Genomic DNA, 20857 nt, shown 5'->3' on the forward strand with positions numbered 1-20857 from the left:
CCGTTCTTGTCCCACCTGCCAGCACCCGGCCCATATCACCCCAAACCCTTCCTATTCATATACCCATCCAAATGCCTTTTAAATATTGCAATTGTACCAGCCTCCACCACATCCTCTGGCAGCTCATTTCATAAACTACGTTAAAACGTTGCCCCTTAGGTCTCTTTTATATCTTTCCACTCTTACCCTAAACCTATGCACTCTAGTTCTGGACTCCCCGACACCAGGGAATAGACTCCAGGCCCCAGCCTGTTCAGCTTCTCCCTATAGCTCAGATCCTCCAACCCTGGCAACATCCTTGTAAAGCTTTTCTGAATCCTTTCAAGTTTCATAACATATTTATGACAGGAAGGAGACCAAAATTGCTTCCAATAATCCAACAGTGGTCTAACCAATGTCCTGTACAACCGCAATATGTCCTCCCAACGCCTCTACTCAATACCCTGACCAATAAAGGAATGCATGCTAAATGCTTTATTCACTGTCCTATCTATCTGCGACTCCACTTTCAAGGAGCTATGAACCTGCACTCCAACGTCTCTTTGTTCAGCAACACTTCCTAGGACCTTACCATGAAGTGTATAAATCCTGCTAAGATTTGCTTTCCCAAAATGCAGCACCTCACATTTATCTGATTTAAACTCCATCTGCCATTTCTCAGCCCAATGGCCCATCTGGTCCAGATCCCGTTGTAATCTGAGGTAACCCTCTTCGCTGTCCACTATACCTCAAGAAATGCATTCACAATTCATTACATCCAATTGGAATGCAATAGGTTGTGAAAGATTTACATTTCATTTCTTTGTGAAGGCATGAGAAAAAAGGAGCGCAACAGATTTGTGTAAACTAAGTAACAACAAAATATGTGTTTTCCTTCAATGAGGGAATTGAGATTCATACATTCAAACTGAGTAGAGATTTAGACACAAATTAATGCAGGTCTTCATAAAACAAGTCATGTTTGGGTGATGAAGAAGCAAAGACATTGTCAAATGCCAACATGAAGAAAAATATTTTGGCAAAATGCTTCTTGATTGTTAAATTGAATTTGCTCACCAGTTGTAGAACTGACAGTCGTTGCAGTTGTGGTGCTTGTCCCTGTTGTTGTGGTCGCTTCTTTTGAAGAGAAAGACACACATTTACCAACTTTGTATTTAATTTGATTTTGTCACTGCATTAAGAAAATTCCATATTATTGATTCATGCTGCTGCATCATACTATTCACAGCATTTAATTTAACAAATGAAATGTTTTCTTCTGTGAACTTTGTGCCAATAGTAATCCTAAACTGAGAATTATTATTAATGTTTGACATGGTTATTCAAAACTGAAGGCACACCATGCTGCTAGAAACCTTGTAATGCCACTGTGATAATGCTGAATGTGATTGGCTGATCCACCTGCTTCATAACATCAATGCTACCCATCACCTGAAGATCCCTTGGATTTGCTACCAGACTTCATCTGGAGATGGGGAAAGCACAACACAGTGAACCCTAGATCATTGTGTGAATCCTCCCTCAGCAGCCATTTTGAGAGCAGTCATCACTTTCCCAAGTTGAATGCTCAGATTCTCAGTGTGGGACACAGTTACATATGGTCAGACTGAAAACTGAGAGGTGGATGTACAACGACAAAGGCTGTCCTCACTGGTCCCATGGATGAAATGTAAACTCCTCTACAAAAGCAATTAACTGAATTATCATTGAGATCAATACGATGTTCTGACTAACACAAATCATTTGGGACCCCATGGGAAAAGATTTCCATGCTGTCACTCTGTTACACCTGGACGTCTTAACATTCTCTATCTGTCGCTTAATTATTACAAATCAGACGACTGAGGCACAGCTCAAAAGCCAGACCCCAGTGGATCAATGGAAATGTAAGATTCCTCCCATGGCTACAGTGTCTATGGGAACTCAATATCCAATGTCAATGTGACCAGATCCTGACATCGAGACTCTTTGTGAATCTCAGATCCGACACCAGCTCTTGTGAATTTTAGATTCACTAGGTGTACCTGTATCAGTGGAAGTTGAATTTAGACTGGTTGACATTGGAGGTATTGTTGATATTTGATTTTCACAGCAAATTTGAAAGGATGTTGTGAAACTTGAAAGGGTTCAGAAAAGATTAACAAGGATGTTGCCAAAGTTGGAGAGTTTGAACGATAGGAAAAGGCTGAATAGTCTGGGGCTGTCAGAGGAGTGTCAGAGGCTGAGAGGTGACCTTACAGAAGTTTGTACAGTCATAAGGGGCACAGATACGATAAACAGACAATGTCCCTGTGGTGGGCGAGTCCAGCGTGGAAGAGTTGCACCGAAGGGTCTGACTCTATGATGTAATTGCTAGAGTGATCACACAGTAATCCTACTCCTTTAATATAATCCGTGTTGTCCTGTAATTCACTTAGGAATCCCGAAGTGTGTTGGACAAATTGGCACGGAATGTCTCAGTTGGAATCAGGGTTAGAAGACAATCCCTTCCATGTGTGTACCAGAAATTCAACATCATTTGGACTGAAGTAGTTTGGCAGGTGTTTATAGGACCAGGAAGACCATTTACCAACACAGATCACCAATAGAAAAGTTGGAGAATACTTAACTCACACATGAAGCAAATAGAAAATGAGCATTCAAATTACATAAGTGACAAAGAAAAATTCTGAACATTTAACTGTACTTTAAAAAAAGCAAAATTCATTGTTGCTGGTTGGGAGCAGATATCACCAGAATGCCAATCATCACACAATGTTCAAAAAATATACCTGCTGTACATTTTTACAGAAAGTCTGAGGAATCAGAGCAAAATTCCAAAGAAATGGAAGGACTGGGATTGTTGACTGAGCTTATGGACATGGAGATGATAACACATCTGTTGTCTTTCTTCAGAAAATTCTCTTCTTGTTCTGTCACATCACCAGAACAACCAGCATTCTGTTGTGAGTCTTAATCTTCTTTAGTTAAAGTTGATGAAAAAGCAGAGACTTGATATCAAGGGCAAATGTACAATGGGAATAGGTAATCAATATTGGTATGAAAATCTAAACCTGGGTGTTGGGTTACATTCGCACTCATCAACTATTAACATTTATTAGTATGCCCTGTGGGAGAAAGTGAGGACTGCAGATGATGGAGATCCGAGCTGAAAATTTGTTGCTGGAAAAGCGCAGCAGATCAGGCAGCATCCAAGGAACAGGAGAAATAAGTTTCGGGCATGAGCCCTTTTTCAGGAATGCGGAAAGTGTGCCAGGCAGGCTAAGATAAAAGGTAGGGAGGAGGGACTTGGGGGAGGGGTGCTGGAAATGTGATAGGTGGAAGGAGGTTAACGTGAGGGTGATAGCCCAGAGTGGAGGTGGGGGCGGAGAGGTCAGGAAGAAGTTTGCAGGTTAGGAAGGTGGTGCTGAGTTTGAGGATTGAGAGTGAGACAAGGTGGGGGGAGGGGAAATGAGGAAACTGGAGAAATCTGAGTTCATGCCTTGTGATTGCAGGGTTCCTAGGCGGAAGTTGAGGCCTTCTTCTTCCAGCCGTCATGTTGCTATGGTCTGGAGATGGAAGAGTCCAAGGACTAGCATGTCCTTGGTGGAGGGGGAGGGGGAGTTGAAGTGTTGAGCCACGGGGTGGTTGAGTTGGTGGGTCCGGGTGTCCCAGAGGTGTTCTCTGAAACATTCCGCAAGTAGTCGGCCTGTGTCCCCAATGTAGAGGAGGCCACATCGGGTGCAGCAGACGCAGTAAATGATGTGTGTAGGTGTAGGTGAATGTGTGGCAGATATGGAAGGATCCGTTGGGGCCTTGGAGGGAAGCAAGGGGGGAGGTGTGGGCGCAAGATTTGCAGTTCTTGCGGTTGCAGGGGAAGGTACTGGGAGTGGAGGTTGGGTTGGTGGGAGGTGTGGACCTGACGAGGGAGTCATGGAGGGACTGGATAGGGACATTGATAGATGCGGGAGGGAAATATATCGCTGATAGTGGGGTCCGTTTGGAGGTTGCGGAAATGACAACGGATGATGTGATGTATACGGAGGTTGGTGGGGTGGTAGGTGAGCACCAGTGGGGTTCTGTCCTGGTGGTGAGTGGAGGGGCAGGGCTCAAAGGCGTAGGAGCAGGAAGTGGAGGAGATGTGGTGGAGAGCTTTGCCGATCACATCTGGGGGAAATTGCGGTGTTTGAAGAAGGAGGCCATTTGGGTTGTGGGAATCTTTTGGGAACCTATTATGATCCAATACCAGGGAGATTCTCTGCCAAAGACAAATCTTTTGACATTGATGGTCAAGTCTGAGGAATGGTTCAAGTTCCCACAAACACGTGAGCTGAGACTACGACATATTGACATCGATTGACAGAGAAATTTCATAGACCAGGATATAAGTTTTAACTGATTTAACTTATTTCATTCTTTACCATGTTGAATGAAAAAAGACAGCACTCACCCGTTGTGGAACTGGCAGTTGAACTCGGTGTGGTGGTTATCCCTGTTGTTGTCGTTGTTTGTCCTGAGGTGAAACAAATGCAATCACATTCAATAAGCCCAAGTTGGGAGAAGACATTATTGTGCAAATGTCAGCATCACAGAAACACAGACATATCCAGTGCCAGATACCACGGTAGCTGCAGTGATTTGGATGTGCTTGAGCACTGCTGCCTTTCGTATTTTAGATTTGAAGTTAAGACATTGCTTCGCGAGGATGATGCCATTCATTTGTCAGAAATGCCCGAATAAAGAACTAAGGGAATAAAATCACTTCCCTCTCAGGCCTTTCTATTCCACACTGAAGCAATTCCTCACTCATCTCTAGTCGAAGCACTGGTAGAGCCAGTTGTATTTGGAGGTACAGATGTGGTTTTTTCTTCTGAAATGTATGAATCATATTCAAAATCACCAGATGCCAACTGAGTTCAGACTCCACTCTTGTGATTTTTAATCAGAAAGGCAAAGTGACCTGAGTTACAGAGATTTCACAATCATCTAATCAATGTACATTTCCATCGCACCACAGGACTGTGAAATGGACAAGAGCTCTGAAAGAACTTTGGACCTACTTTCGATGACAATTTCTGATTCTTCCCATGACTACAGGGTCTATGGGAACTCAATATCCAACGTCAACTGGGCCAGATCCTGGCCTTGAGACAGTTTGTAAATCATAGCCCAAATACCAGCACACATGAATTTTAGATTGACCAGGTGTACATGTTTCAGTGGAGGTTGTCCTTGGGCCGGTTGTGGTCGGCAGTGTTGTTGATGCTTGATTTTCATAGCAAACTCGAAATTGGTAGTCTGAACAAAATTCCTGTGATGAATTGCTGGAGGGATAATACAGCAATCCCACTCCTTTAATAGGCTTCACATTGTCTTGTGATTCACTGAGTGACCTTAAAGTGTTTTGGACAATTTGACTCTGAATGTCTCCAATGGATTCATGTAGAGAACACAATCGCTTGCATACAATCTCTATCAGTTCAACATCATTTGAACTGGAGGCGTTTGGTGTGTGTGTATTGGACCAAGATGACCATTCACTAATAAGATGAACAAATAAAAATGTTGGCCAATATTTAACACCCACATGAAACATTTGAAAAGGAGCATTCTAAACCAGGAAGTAACAAAGCAGCATTTTTAACGTTTAATTGTACTTTCACAAAAGCACAATTCCTTGTTGCTGAATCGAAGCGGATATCACCAGAATGTTAATCATCACACCATGTTCAGAGGAAATACTTCACACATGTTTTTATGTGGATGCCGAATGATTTACTGCAAATTTCCAATCAAGTCAGAGGATTTGGAGCACTGACTGTGTTTCTGGCCACTGAGATGATGCCACATCTGCTGAGTAACTTTCGTAAATTCTCTCTATGTTCTGTCACATCACCATCACGCCAGCATTTTGCTTTGAGACCTCACCTTGTTTAGTTAAATTTGATGTTTGAGCAGACACTTAACGTGCATATTGGGGGTGGGTAAACAATAATATTGTGGTAAATCAATCCTGGTTGTTGGGTTACACTGGTAATAAACAATTGTTAACATTTATCTGCACACTGGGTGGGAACCATTCCTGATCTAATACCAGGGAGATTGTTTGCTGGAGATTAAAGCTGTGGATGATGGTGATGTTCATGTCTCAGGAATGGCTTGTGATCCCACAAACTCCTGAGCTGTGAGAATGACACGTCAAACTCAACTGACACTGGAATTCCACTCACCGAGGATTTAAATTGTCACCAATTCATCTTGTTTAATTATTTATCATGTTGAATGAAAAAAGACAGCACTCACCCGTTGTGGAACTGGCAGTTGAACTCGGTGTGGTGGTTATCCCTGATGTTGCAGTTGTTTGTTCTGAAGTGAAACAAATGCAATTACATTCAATACGCCCAAGTTGGGAGAAGACATTGTTGTGCAAATGTCAGCATCACAGAATCACAGACATATCCAGTGCCAGATACCCCGTTAGCTGCCGTGATTCGGATGTGCTTGAGCACTGCTGCCTTTCGTATTTTAGTTTTGAAGTTAAGACATTGCTTCGCGAGGATGAAGCTATTCATTTGTCAGAAATGCCCGAATAAAGAACTAAGGTAATAATATCATTTCCCTCTCAGGCCTTTCTATTCCACACTGAAGCAATTCCTCACTCGTCTCTAGTCGAAGCACTGGTAGAGCCAGTTGTAGTTGGTGGTAAAGATGTGGTTGTTGCTTCTGAAATGTATGAATGATATTCAAAATCACCAGATGCCAACTTAGGTCAGACGCCACTCATGTCATTTTTAATCAGAAAGGCAAAGTGACCTGTGTTACAGAGATTTTTACAATAATCTAATCAATGTACATTGCCATTGTACCACAGGAATGTGAAATGGACAAGAGCTCTGAAAGAACTTTGGACCTACTTTCAATGACAATTTCTGATTCTTCCCATGACTACAGGGTCTATGCGTAATCCATATCCAATGTCAAATAGGCCAGCTCCTGTCCTTGAGACACTTTGTAAATTATTGCCCAAATACCAGCATACAAGAATTTTAGATTTACCAGGTGTACATGTTTCAGTGGAGGTTGTCCTTGGGCTGGTTGTGGTCAGCAGTGTTGTTGATGTTTGATTTTCATAGCAAACTCGAAATTGGTAGTCTGAACAAAGTTCCTGCGATGAATTGCCTGATGGATAATACAGCAATCCCATTTCTTTAATACACTTCACATTGTCTTCAGATTCCATGAGTGGCCTTAAAGTGTTTTGTGCAATTTGAAACTGAATGTCTCCAATGGAATCATGTAGAGAACACAATCGCTTGCGTACAATCACTATTAGTTCAACATCATTTGAACTGGAGGCGTTTTGTGTGTGTATTGGACCAGGATGACCATTCACCAATAAGATGACCAATAGAAATGTTGGCCAATTTTTAACACCCACATGAAACTTTAGAAAAGGAGCATTTGAAACCAGGAAGTAGCAAAGCACCATTTATATCATTTATTTGTACTTCACAAAAGCACAACTCTTTGTAAGCTGGAATGAAGCGGATATCACCAGAATGTAGATCATAACACCATGTTCAGAGGAAATACTTCACACATGTTCTTATGTTGGAAGCCCACTGATTTATTGCAAAGTTCCAAAGGAGTTGGAGGATTTGGAGCGCTGACTGTGTTTCTGGTCACAGAGATGATGCCACATCTGCTGAGTTACTGGTGAAAATTCTCTCCATGTTCTATCACATCACCATCATGCCAGCATTTTGCTTTGAGCCCTCACCATGTTTTGTTAAATTTGATGTTTGAGCAGACACTTAATGTGCATATTGGGGATGGGTATGCAAGAATGATGTGGTAAACCAATCCTGGTTGTTGGGTTACACTGGTAATAATCGATTGTTAACATTTATCTGCACGCTGGGTGGGAAACATTCCTGATCTCATACCAGGGAGATTGTTTGCTGGAGATTAAAGCTGTGGATGATGGGGATGTTCAAGTCTCAGGAATGGCTTGTGATCCCACAAACTCCTAAGCTGGGAGAATGACATGTCAAACTCAACTGACACTGGAATTCCACTAACCGAGGATTTAAATTGTCACCAATTTATCTTGTTTAATTATTTATCATATTGAAAGAAAAAAGACAGCACTCACCAGTTGTGGAACTGGCAGTTGAACTCGGTGTGGTGGTTATCCCTGTTGTTGTCGTTGTTTGTCCTGATGTGAAACAAATGCAATTACATTCAATACGCCCAAGTTGGGAGAAGACATTATTGTGCAAATGTCAGCATCACAGAAACACAGACACATCCAGTGCCTGATACCCCGGTAGCTGCCGTGATTTAAATGTGTTCGAGCACTGCCGACTTTCGTATTTTAGTTTTGAAGTTAAGACATTGCTTCGCGAGGATGAAGCTATTCATTTGACAGAAATGCCCGAATAAAGAACTAAGGTAATAATATCATTTCCTTCTCTGCCCTGGATATTCCACACTGAAGCAATTCCTCACTCATCTCTAGTCGAAGCACTGGTAGAGCCTGTTTTATTTGGTGGTACAGATGTGGTTGTTTCTTCTGAAATGTATGAATGATATTCAAAATCACCAGATGCCAACTTAGGTCAGACGCCACTCATGTGATTTTTAATCAGAAAGGCAAAGTGACCTGAGTTGCAGAGATTGTACAATAATCTAATCAATGTACATTTCCATCGCACCACAGGAATTTGAAATGGACAAGCGCTCGAAAGAACTTTGGACCTACTTTCAATGACAATTTCTGATTCTTCCCATGACTACAGGGTCTATGCGTAATCCATATCCAATGTCAAATAGGCCAGCTCCTGTCCTTGAGACACTTTGTAAATTATTGCCCAAATACCAGCATACAAGAATTTTAGATTTACCAGGTGTACATGTTTCAGTGGAGGTTGTCCTTGGGCTGGTTGTGGTCCGAAATGTTGTTGATGTTGATTTTCATAGCAAACACGAAATTGGTAGTCTGAACAAAATTCCTGTGATGAATTGCTGGAGGGTTAATACAGCAATCCTACTTCTCTAATAGACTTCACATTGTCTTGTGATTCACTGAGTGGCCTTAAATGTTTTGGACAATTTGACACTGAATGTCTTCAATGGAATCATGTAGAGAACACAATCTCTTGCGTACAATCATTTGAACTGGAGGCGTTTTGTATGTGTGTATTGGACCAGGATGACCATTCACCAATAAGATGACCAATAGAAATGTTGGGCAATTTTTAACACCCACATGAAACATTGGAAAAGGAGCATTTTAAACCAGGAAGCAGCAAAGCAGCATTTTTAACATTTAATTGTACTTTCACAAAAGCACAATTCCTTGTTGCTGGATGGAAGCGGATATCTCCAGAATCTTAATCATCACACCATGTTCAGAGGAAAAACATCACACATGTTCTTATGCTGGAAGCCCAATGATTTATTGCAAAGTTCCAAAGAAGTTGGTGGATTTGGAGCGCTGACTGTATTTCTGGTCGCAGAGATGATGCCACATCTGCTGAGTTACTAATGAAAATTCTCTCTATGTTCTGTCTCATCACCATCACATCAGCATTTTGCATTGAGCCCTCACATTGTTTTGTTCAAGTTTATGTTTGAGCAGACACTTAATGTGCATATTGGGGATGGGTAAACAATAATGTTGTGGTAAACCAATCCTGGTTGTTGGGTTACACTGGTAATAATTGATTGTTAACATTTATCTGCGTGCTGGATGGGAATCATTCCTGATCTCACACCAAGGAGATTGTTTGCTGGTGATTAAAGCTGTGGATGATGGTGATGTTCATGTCTCAGGACCGGCTTGTGATTCCACGAACTCTTGAGCTGTGAGAATGACACGTCAAACTCAACTGACACTGGAATTCCACTCACCGAGGATTTAAATTGTCACCAATTCATCTTGTTTAATTATTTATCATGTTGAATGAAAAAAGACAGCACTCACCCGTTGTGGAACTTGCAGTTGAACTCGGTGTGGTGGTTATCCCTGTTGTTGTCGTTGTTTGTTCTGAAGTGAAACAAATGCAATCACATTCAATACGCCCAAGTTGGGAGAAGACATTATTGTGCAAATGTCAGCATCACAGAAACACAGACATATCCAGTGCCAGGTACCCCGGTAGCTGCCGTGATTTGGATGTGCTCGAGGACTACTGCCTTTCGTAATTTAGTTTTGAAGTTAAGACATTGCTTCGCAAGGATGAAACTATTCATTTGTCAGAAATTCCCGAATAAAGAACTAAGGTAATAAAATCATTTCCCTCTCAGGCCTGACTATTTCACACTGATTCAATTCCTCACTCATCTCTAGTCGAAGCACTGGTAGAGCCAGTTGTAGTTGGTGTTATAGATGTGGCTGTTTCTTCTGAAATGTATGAATAATATTCAAAATCACCAAATGCTAACTTAGTTTAGACTCCACTCATGTGATTTTTACTCAGAAAGGCAAAGTGACCTGAGTTGCAGAGATTGTACAATAATCTAATCAATGTACATTTTCATTGCACCACAGCAATGTGAAATGGACAAGAGCTCTGAAAGAACTTTGGACGTACTTTCAATGACAATTTCTGATTCTTCCCATGACTACAGGGTCCATGGGTACTCAATATCCAATGTCAACTGGGCCAGCTCCTGTCCTTGAGACACTTTGAAAATCAAAGCAGAAATACCAGCATACATGAATTTTAAATTTTCCAGGTGTACATGTTTCAGTGGAGGTTGTCCTTGGGCCGGTTGTGGTCGGCAGTGTTGTTGAGGTTTGATTTTCATAGCAAACTCGAATTTGGTATTCTGAACAAAATTCCTGTGATGAATTGCTGGAGGGATAATACAGCAATCCCAGTCCGTTAATACACTTCACATTGTCTTGTGATTCACTGAGTGGCCTTAAAGTGTTTTGGACAATTTGACATTGAATGTCTCCAATAGAATCATGTAGAGAACAGAATCACTTGGGTACAATCATTTGAACTGCAGGCGTTTTGTGTGTGTGCATTGGACCAGGATGACCATTCACCAATAAGATGACCAATAGAAATATTGTCCAAATTTTAACACCCACATGAAACATTAGAAAAGGAGCATTCCAAACCAGGCAGTAGCAATACAGCATTTTTAACATTTAATTGTACTTTCACAAAAGAACAATTCCTTGTTGCTGGATGGAAGTGGGTATTACCGAAATGTTAATCATCACACCATGTGCAGAGGAAATACTTCACACATGTTTTTATACTGGAATCCCAATGATTTATTGCAAAGTTCCAAAGAAGTCGGAGGATTTGGAGCGCTGACTGTGTTTCTGGTCACAGAGATGATGCCACATCGGCTGAGTTACGAGTGAAAATTCTCTCTATGTTCTGTCACATCACCATCACGCCAGCATTTTGCTTTGAGTCCTCATCTTGTTTTGTTAAATTTGATGTTTGAGCAGACATTTAATGTGCATATTGGGAAAGGGTAATAAAGAATGTTGTGGTAAACCAATCCTGGTTGTTGGGTTACACTGGTAATAATCGATTGTTAACATTTATCTGCACGCTGCGTGATTACCATTCCTAATCTAATACCAGGGAGATTGTTTGCTGGAGATTAAAGCTGTGGGTGATGGTGATGTTCAAGTCTCAGGGACGGCTTGTGATCCCACAAACTCCTGAGCTGTGAGAATGACACGTCAAACTCAACTGACACTGGAATTCCACTCATCAAGGATTTAAATTGTCACCAATTCATCTTGTTTAACTATTTATCATGTTGAATGAAAAAAGACAGCACTCACCCGTTGTGGAACTGGCAGTTGAACTCGGTGTGGTGGTTATCCCTGTTGTTGTCGTTGTTTGTCCTGAAGTGAAACAAATGCAATTACATTCAATACGCCCAAGTTGGGAGAAGACATTATTGTACAAATGTCAGCATCACAGAAACACAGACATATCCAGTGCCCGATACCCCGGTAGCTGCCGTGATTTGGATGTGCTCAAGGACTACTGCCTTTCGTGTTTTAGTTTTGAAGTTAAGACATTGCTTCCCGAGGATGAAGCTATTCATTTGTCAGAAATGTCCGAATAAAGAACTAAGGTAATAATATCATTTCCCTCTCAGGCCTGGCTATTCCACACTGAAGCACTGCCTCACTCATCTCTAGTCGAAGCACTGGTGGAGCTAGTTGTAGTTGGTTGTATAGATGTGTTTGTTTCTTCTGAAAGGTATGAATGGTATTCAAAATCACCAGATGACAACTTAGTTTAGAATCCACTCTTGCAATTTTTATCAAAAAGGCAAAGTGACCTGAGTTGCAGAAATGTTTCGACAATCTAATCACTGCATATTCACATGGCACCACAGGAATGTGAAATGGACAAGAGCTCTGAAGAATATTTGGTCATACTTTCAGAGACAAGTGGTTGAAGCTATGAAGGCAATCTGATGTGAAAATACATTGTAATGAAATGTGAAAGTTGATGTTACTCACCAGGTGTGGAACTGGCTGTAGATCCAGTTGTGGTAGTTGTTTGTGTTGTAGCTGTTGATTCTTAGAGTCATAGAGATGTACAGCATGGAAACAGACCCTACGGTCCAACCTGTCCATGCTGACCAGATATCCCAACCCATTCTTGTTCCACCTGCCAGCACCCGGCCCATATCACCCCAAACCCTTCCTATTCATATACCCATTCAAATGCCTTTTAAATGTTGCAATTGTACCAGCCTCCACCACATCCTCTGGCAGCTCATTCCATAAACTACATGAAAATGTTGCCCCTTAGGTCTCTTTTATATCTTTCCCCTCTTACCCTAAACCTATGCCCTCTATTTCTGGACTCCCCGACGCCAGGGAAAAGACTTTGTCGATTTATCTTATCCATGCCCCTCATAATTTTGTAAACCTCTATCAGGTCACCCCTCAGCCTCCGACGTTCCAGGAAAAACAGACCCAGCCTGTTCAGCTTCTCCCTATAGCTCAGATCCTCCAACCCTGGCAACATCCTTGTAAAGCTTTTCTGAATCCTTTCAAGTTTCATAACATCTTTCTGATAGGAAGGAGACCAGAATTGCTTGCAATATTCCAAAAGTGGTCTAACCAATGCCCTGTACAGCCGCAACATGTCCTCCCAATGCCTGTACTCAATACTCTGTCCAATAAAGGAAAGCATACTAAATGCTTTATTCACTATCCTATCAATCTGCGACTCCACTTTCAAGGAGCTATGAACCTGCACTCCAAGGTCTCTTTGTTCAGCAACACTTCCTAGGACCTTACCATTAAGTGTATAAATCCTGCTAAGATTTGCTTTCCCAAAATGCAGCACCTCACATTTATCTAAATTAAACTCCATCTGCCACTTCACAGCCCATTGGCCCATCTGGTCCAGAGCCCGTTGTAATCTGAGGTAACCCTCTTCGCTGTCCACTACACCTCAAGAAATGCATTCACAATCATTACATCCAATTGGAATGCAACAGGTTGTGAAAGATTTACATTTCTTTTCTTTGTGAAGGCATGAGAAAAAAGGAGCGCAACAGATTTGTGTAAACTAAGTAACAACAAAATATGTGTTTTCCTTCAATGAGGGAATTGAGATTCATACATTCAAACTGAGTAGAGATTTAGACACAAATTAATGCAGGTCTTCAGAACACAAGTTATGTTTGGGTGATGAAGAAGCAAAGACATTGTCAAATGCCAACACATAGAAAAATATTTTGGCCAAATGCTTCCTGATTGTTAAATTGAATTTGCTCACCAGTTGTAGAACTGACAGTCGTTGCAGTTGTGGTGCTTGTCCCTGTTGTTGTGGTCGCTTCTTTTGAAGAGAAAGACACACATTTACCAACATTGTATTCAATTTGATTTTGTCACTGCATTAAGAAAATTCCATATTATTGACTCATGCTGCTGCATCATACTATTCACAGCATTCAATTTAACAAATGAAATGTTTTTTTCTGTGAATTTTGTGCCAATAGTAATCCTAAACTGAGAATTATTATCAATGTTTGACAAGGTTATTCAAAACTGAAGGCACACCATGCTGCTAGAAACCTTGTAATGCCACTGTGATAATGCTGAATGTGATTGGCTGATCCACCTGCTTCATAACATCAATGTTACCCATCACCTGAAGATCCCTTGGATTTGCTACCAGACTTCATCAGGAGATGGGCAAAGCACAACACAGTGAACCCTAGATCATTGTGTGAAACCTCCCTCAGCAGCCATTTTGAGAGCAGTCATCACTTTCCCAAGTTGAAAGCTCAGATTCTCAGTGTGGGACATGGTTACATATGGTCAGACTGAAAACTGAGAGGTGGATGTACAACGACAAAGGCTGTCCTCACTGGTCCCATGGATGAAATGTAAACTCCTCTACAAAAGCAATTACCTGAATTATCATTGAGATCAATACGATGTTCTGACTAACACTAATCATTTGGGACCCCATGGGAAAAGGTTTCCATGCTGTCACTCTGTTACACCTGGACATCTTAACGTTCTCCATCTGTCGCTTAATGATTAGAAATCAGACGAATGAGGCATAGCTCAGAAGCCAGACCCCAGTGGATCAATGGAAATGTAATATTCTTCCCATGACTACAGTGTCTATGGGAACTCAATATCCAATGTCAATGTGACCAGATCCTGACCTCGAGACTCTTTGTGAATCTCAGATCCGACAACAGCTCACATGAATTTTCGCTTCACGAGGTGTACCTGTATCAGTGGAAGTTGAATTTAGACCGGTTGACATTGGAAGTATTGTTGATATTTGATTTTCACGGCAAATTTGAAAGGATGTTGTGAAACTTGAAAGGGTTCAGAAAAGATTAACAAGGATGTTGCCAGAGTTGAGGATTTGAACAATAGGGAAAGGCTAAATAGTCTGGGGCTGTCAGAGGAGTGTCAGAGGCTGAGAGGTGACCTTACAGAAGTTGGTACAGTCATAAGGGGCACAGATACGATAAACAGACAAGGTCCCTGTGGTGGGCGAGTCCAGATTAAAAGGCCATAAGTTTAGGGTGAGGGGGGAAAAAGATATAAAAGTTACCTAAAGGGTAAGCTTTTCACACAAAGGGTCATGCTTGAACGGAATGAGCTGCCAGAGGAAGTGGGAGAGGCTGGTGCAATAACAGCATTTAAAAGGCATCTAGAAGGGCTAATGAATTGGAAGGGTTTAGAGGGATATGGGCCAGGTGCTGGCAATTGGCACCAGATTAGGTAAGGATATCTGATCAGCGTGGAAGAGTTGCACCGAAGGGTCTGACTCTATAATGTAATTGCTAGAGTGATCACACAGTAATCCTACTCCTTTAATATAATCCGTGTTGCCCTGTAATTCACTTAGGAATCTCGAAGTGTGTTGAACAAATTGACACTGAATGTCTCAGTTGGAATCAGGGTTAGAAGACAATCACTTCCACGTCTATCCCACAAATTCAACATCCTTTGGACTGAAGTAGTTTGGCAGGTGTTTATAGGACCAGGAAGACCATTTACCAACACAGATCACAAATAGAAAAGTTGGAGAATACTTAACTCACACATGAAGCAAATAGAAAAGGAGCATTCAAATCACATAAGTGACAAAGAAGAATTCTGAACATTTAACTGTACTTTAAAAAAGCAAAATTCATCGTTCCTGTTTGGGAGCAGATATCACCAGAATGCCAATCGTCACACAATGTTCCAAAAAAATACTTGGTGTACATTTTTACAGAAAGCCAGAGGAATCAGAGCAAAATTCCAAAGAAGTGGAAGGACTGGGATTGTTGACTGTGTTTCTGGACATGGAGATGATAACACATCTGTTGTCTTTCTTCAGAAAATTCTCTTCTTGTTCTGTCACATCACCAGAACAACCAGCATTCTGTTGTGATTCTTAATATTCTTTCGATAAAGTTGATGAAAAAGCAGAGACTTGATATCAAGGACAAATGTACAATGGGAATAGGTAATCAATATTGGTATGAAAATCTAAACCTGGGTGTTGGGTTACATTCGCACTCATCAACTATTAACATTTATTCGTCTGCCCTGTGGGAGAAGTGAGGACTGCAGAAGATGGAGATCAGAGCTGAAAATGTGTTGCTGGAAAAGCGCAGCAGGTCAGGCAGCATCCAAGGAACAGGAGAATCGACGTTTCGGGCATGAGCCCTTCTTCAGGAATGAGGAAAGTGTGCCAAGCAGGCTAAGATAAAAGGTAAGGAGGAGGGACTTGGGGGAGGGGTGATGGAAATGTGATACGTGGAAGGAGGTTAAGGTGAGGGTGATAGCCCAGAGTGCAGGTGGGGGCGGAGAAGTCAGGAAGAAGATTGCAAGTTAGAAAGGTGGTGCTGAGTTTGAGGATTGGGACTGAAACAAGGTGGGGGGAGGGGAAATGAGGAAATGGGAGAAATCTGAGTTCATTCCTTGTGATTGCAGGGTTCCTAGGCAGAAGAAGGCGGCACGGTGGCACAGTGGTTAGCACTGCTGCCTCACAGCGCCTGTAGACCCGGGTTCAATTCCCGACTCAGGCGATTGACTGTGTGGAGTTTGCACGTTCTCCCCGTGTCTGCGTGGGTTTCCTCCCACAGTCACAAAGATGTGCGGGTCAGGTGAATTGGCCAAGCTAAATTGCCCGTAGTGTTAGGTAAGGGGTAAATGTAGGGGTATGGGTGGGTTGCGCTTCGGTGGGTCGGTGTGGACTTGTTGGGCCGAAGGGCCTGTTTCCACACTGTAAATCTAATCTAATCTAATCTAAGATGAGGCATTCTTCTTCCAGCCGTCGTGTTGCTATGGTCTGGAGATGGAGGAGTCCAAGGACTTGCATGTCCTTGGTTGAGTGGGAGGGGGAGTTGAAGTGTTGAGCCACAGGGTGGTTGAGTTGGTGGGTATGGGTGTCCCAGAGGTGTTCTCTGAAACGTTCCGCAAGTAGTCGGCCTGTGTCCCCAATGTAGAGGAGGCCACATCGGGTGCAGCAGATGCAGTAAATGATGTGTGTAAGTGTAGGTGAATGTGTGGTGGATGTGGAAGGATCCCTTGGGGCCTTGGAGGGAAGTAAGGGGGAAGGTGTGGGCCCTAGGTTTGCATTTCTTGCTGGTGCAGGGGAAGGTGCTGGGAGTTGAGGTTGGGTTGGTGGGGGGTGTGGACCTGACGAGGGAGTCATGGAGGGAGTGGTCTTTTCGGAACATTGATAGGGGAGGGGAGGGAAATATATCCCTGGTAGTGGGATCCGTTTGGAGGTGGTGGAAATGACAACGAATGATATGATGTATACGGAGGTTGGTGGGGTGTTAGGTGAGGACCAGTGGGGTTCTGTCCTGGTGGTGATTGGAGGGGCAGGGCGCAAGGGCCGAGGAGCAGGAAGTGGAGGAGATGCGGTGGAGAGCATTGCCGATCACATCTGGGGGGAAATTGCGGTGTAAAAGAAGGAGGCCATTTGGGTTGTGGGAACCCTGTGTGAACCTGTGATGATCTAATACCAGGGGGATTCTCTGCCTAAGACAAAGCTTTTGACATTGATGATGTTCAAGTCTGAGGAATGCTTCAAGATGCCACAAACACGTGAGCTGAGACTACGACATATTGACCTCGATTGACAGAAAACTTTCATGGACCAGAATTTAAGTTTTAACGGCTTTAACTTATTTCATTCTTTATCATGTTGAATGAAACAAGACAGCACTCACCCGTTGTGGAACTGGCAGTTGAACTCAGTGTGTTGGTTATCCCTGTTATTGTCGTTGTTTGTTCTGAAGTGAAACAAATGCAATCACATTCATTATGCCGAAGTTGAAAGAAGAAATTATTGTGCAAATGTCAGCATCACAGAAACACAGACATGTCCAGTGCTAGATACACCGGTAGATGCCGTGATTTGGATGAGCTCGAGCAATGCTGCCTTTCGTATTTTAGTTTTGAAGTTAAGGCTAAGCATTGCGAGGATGCTGCTATTCATTTGTCAGAAATGGCCGACTAAAGAACTAAGGTAATAATATCATTTCACTCTCAGGCCTGGATATTCCACACTGAAGGAATTCCTCACTCGTCTCTAGTCGAAGCACTGGTAGAGCCAGTTGCAGTTGGTACAGATGTGGTAGTTTCTTCTGAAATGTATGAATGATATTCAAAATCTCCAGATGACAACTTAGTTTAGACTCCATTATTGTGATTTTTAATCAGAAAGGTAAAGTGACCTGAGTTACAGAGATTTTACAATAATCTAATCAATGTACATTTCCATCGCACCACAGGAATGTGAAATGGACAAGAGCTCTGAAAGAACTTTGGACCTACTTTCAATGACAATTTCTGATTCTTCCCATGACTACAGGGTCTATGGGTAATCCATATCCAATGTCAAATAGGCCAGCTCCTGTCCTTGAGACACTTTGTAAATTATTGCCCAAATACCAGCATACAAGAATTTTAGATTTACCAGGTGTACATGTTTAAGTGGAGGTTGTCCTTGGGCTGGTTGTGGTCCGAAGTGTTGTTGATGTTTGATTTTCATAGCTGCAAATGTGTTGCTGGTCAAAGCACAGCAGGTTAGGCAGCATCTCAGGAATAGAGAATTCGACGTTTCGAGCATAAGCCCTTCATCAAGGGCTTATGCTCGAAACGTCGAATTCTCTATTCCTGAGATGCTGCCTAACCTGCTGTGCTTTGACCAGCAACACATTTGCAGCTGTGATCTCCAGCATCTGCAGACCTCATTTTTTACTCGTTTGATTTTCATAGCAAACTCGAAATTGGTAGTCTGAATAAAATTCCTGTGATGAATTGCTGGAGGGATAATACTGCAATCCCACTCCTTTAATAGACTTCACATTGTCTTGTGATTCACTGAGTGGCCTTAAATGTTTTGGACAATTTGACACTGAATGTCTCCAATAGAATCATGTAGAGAACACAATCTCTTGCGTACAATCATTTGAACTGGAGGCGTTTTGTATGTGTGTATTGGACCAGGATGACCATTCACCAATAAGATGACCAATAGAAATGTTGGCCAATTTTTAACACCCACATGAAACATTAGAAAAGGAGCATTTTAAACCAGGAAGTAGCAAAGTAGCATTTTTAACATTTAATTGTACTTTCACAAAAGCACAATTCCTTGTTGCTGGGTGGAAGCGGATATTACTGAAATGTTAATCATCACACCATGTGCAGATGAAATATTTCACACATGTTCTTATGCTGGAAGCCCAATGATTTATTGCAAAGTTCCAAAGAAGTCGGAGGATTTGGAGCGCTGACTGTGTTTCTGGTCACAGAGATGATGCCACATCTGCTGAGTTACTTGTTAAAATTCTCTCTATGTTCTGTCACATCACCATCACGCCAGCATTTTGCTATGAGTCCTCACCTTGTTTTGTTAAATTTGATTTTTGAGCAGACACTTAATGTGCATATTGTGGATGGGTAATCAATAATTTTGTGGTAAACCAATCCTGGTTGTTTAGCTAAAGTGGTAATAATCGATTGTAAACATTTATCTGCACACTGGTGGGGACCATTCCTGATCTAATACCAGGGAGATTGTTTGCTGGAGATTAAAGCTGTGGATAATGGTGATGTTCAAGTCTCAGGAATGGCTTGTGAACCCACAAACTCCTGAGCTGTGGGAATGACACGTCAAACTCAACTGACACTGGAATTCCACTCACCGAGGATTTAAATTGTCACCAATTCATCTTGTTTAATTATTTATCATGTTGAATGAAAAAAGACAGCACTCACCAGTTGTGGAACTGGCAGTTGAACTCGGTGTGGTGGTTATCCCTGTTGTTGTCGTTGTTTGTTCTGAAGTGAAACAAATGCAATTACATTCAATACGCCCAAGTTGGGAGAAGTCATTATTGTGCAAATGTCAGCATCACAGAAACACAGACATATCCAGTGCCTGCTACCCCGGTAGCTGCCGTGATTCGGATGTGCTTGAGCACTGCTACCATTTCTATTTTAGTTTTGAAGTTAAGACATTGCTTCGCGAGGATGAAGCTATTCATTTGTCAGAAATGCCCGAATAAAGAACTAAGGTAATAATATCATTTCCTTCTCAGGCCTTTCTATTCCACACTGAAGCAATTCCTCACTCGTCTCTAGTCGAAGCACTGGTAGAGCCAGTTGTAGTTGGTGGTAAAGATGTGGTTGTTTCTTCTGGAATGTATGAATGATATTCAAAATCACCAGATGCCAACTTCGTTCAGACTCCACTCGTGTGATTTTTAATCAGAAAGGCAAAGTGAGCTGAGTTACAGAGATGTTACAATAATCTAATCAATGTACATTTTCATCGCACCACAGGACTGTGAAATGGACAAGAGCTCTGAAAGAACTTTGGACCTACTTTCAATGGAATTCCTGATTCTTCCCATGACTACAGGGTCTATGGGAACTCAATATCCAATGTGAACAGGGTCAGCTCCTGTCCTTGAGACATTTGTAAATCATAGCCCAAATACCAGCACACATGAATTTTAGATTTACCAGGTATACATGTTTCAGTGGAGGTTGTCCTTGGGCTGGTTGTGGTCCGAAATGTTGTTGATGTTGATTTTCATAGCAAACACGAAATTGGTAGTCTGAACAAAATTCCTGTGATGAATTGCTGGAGGGATAATACAGCAATCCTACTCCTCTAATAGACTTCACATTGTCTTGTGATTCACTGAGTGGCCTTAAAGTGTTTTGGACAATTTGACACTGAATGTCTCCAATGGAATCATGTAGAGAACACAATCGCTTGCGTACAATCATTTGAACTGGAGGCGTTTGATGTGTGCTTATTGGACCAGGACGTCCATTCACCAGTAGGATAATAGAAATGTTGGCCAATTTTTAACACCC

The 20857-nt window shown here is 42.0% G+C and overlaps 1 protein-coding gene across 1 annotated transcript in view; it reads right to left on the reverse strand.

Annotated features, from left to right (window-relative positions):
• The window catches only part of LOC132826614 (uncharacterized), a 211727-nt gene that overhangs the window by 61801 nt on the left and 129069 nt on the right, over positions 1-20857 (reverse strand). Inside the window, exons 38-42 of the mRNA XM_060842569.1 lie at positions 19748-19810; positions 11804-11866; positions 9968-10030; positions 8135-8197; positions 4430-4492 (exon numbers count right to left, since the gene is read on the reverse strand). Of these exons, the coding sequence (XP_060698552.1) occupies positions 4430-4492; positions 8135-8197; positions 9968-10030; positions 11804-11866; positions 19748-19810 (315 nt within the window). The remainder of the gene's footprint in view (positions 1-4429; positions 4493-8134; positions 8198-9967; positions 10031-11803; positions 11867-19747; positions 19811-20857) is intronic.

The sequence above is a fragment of the Hemiscyllium ocellatum genome, chromosome 23, assembly GCF_020745735.1.
Source record: "Hemiscyllium ocellatum isolate sHemOce1 chromosome 23, sHemOce1.pat.X.cur, whole genome shotgun sequence".
In the NCBI taxonomy this organism is placed as follows: Eukaryota; Metazoa; Chordata; class Chondrichthyes; order Orectolobiformes; family Hemiscylliidae; genus Hemiscyllium; species Hemiscyllium ocellatum.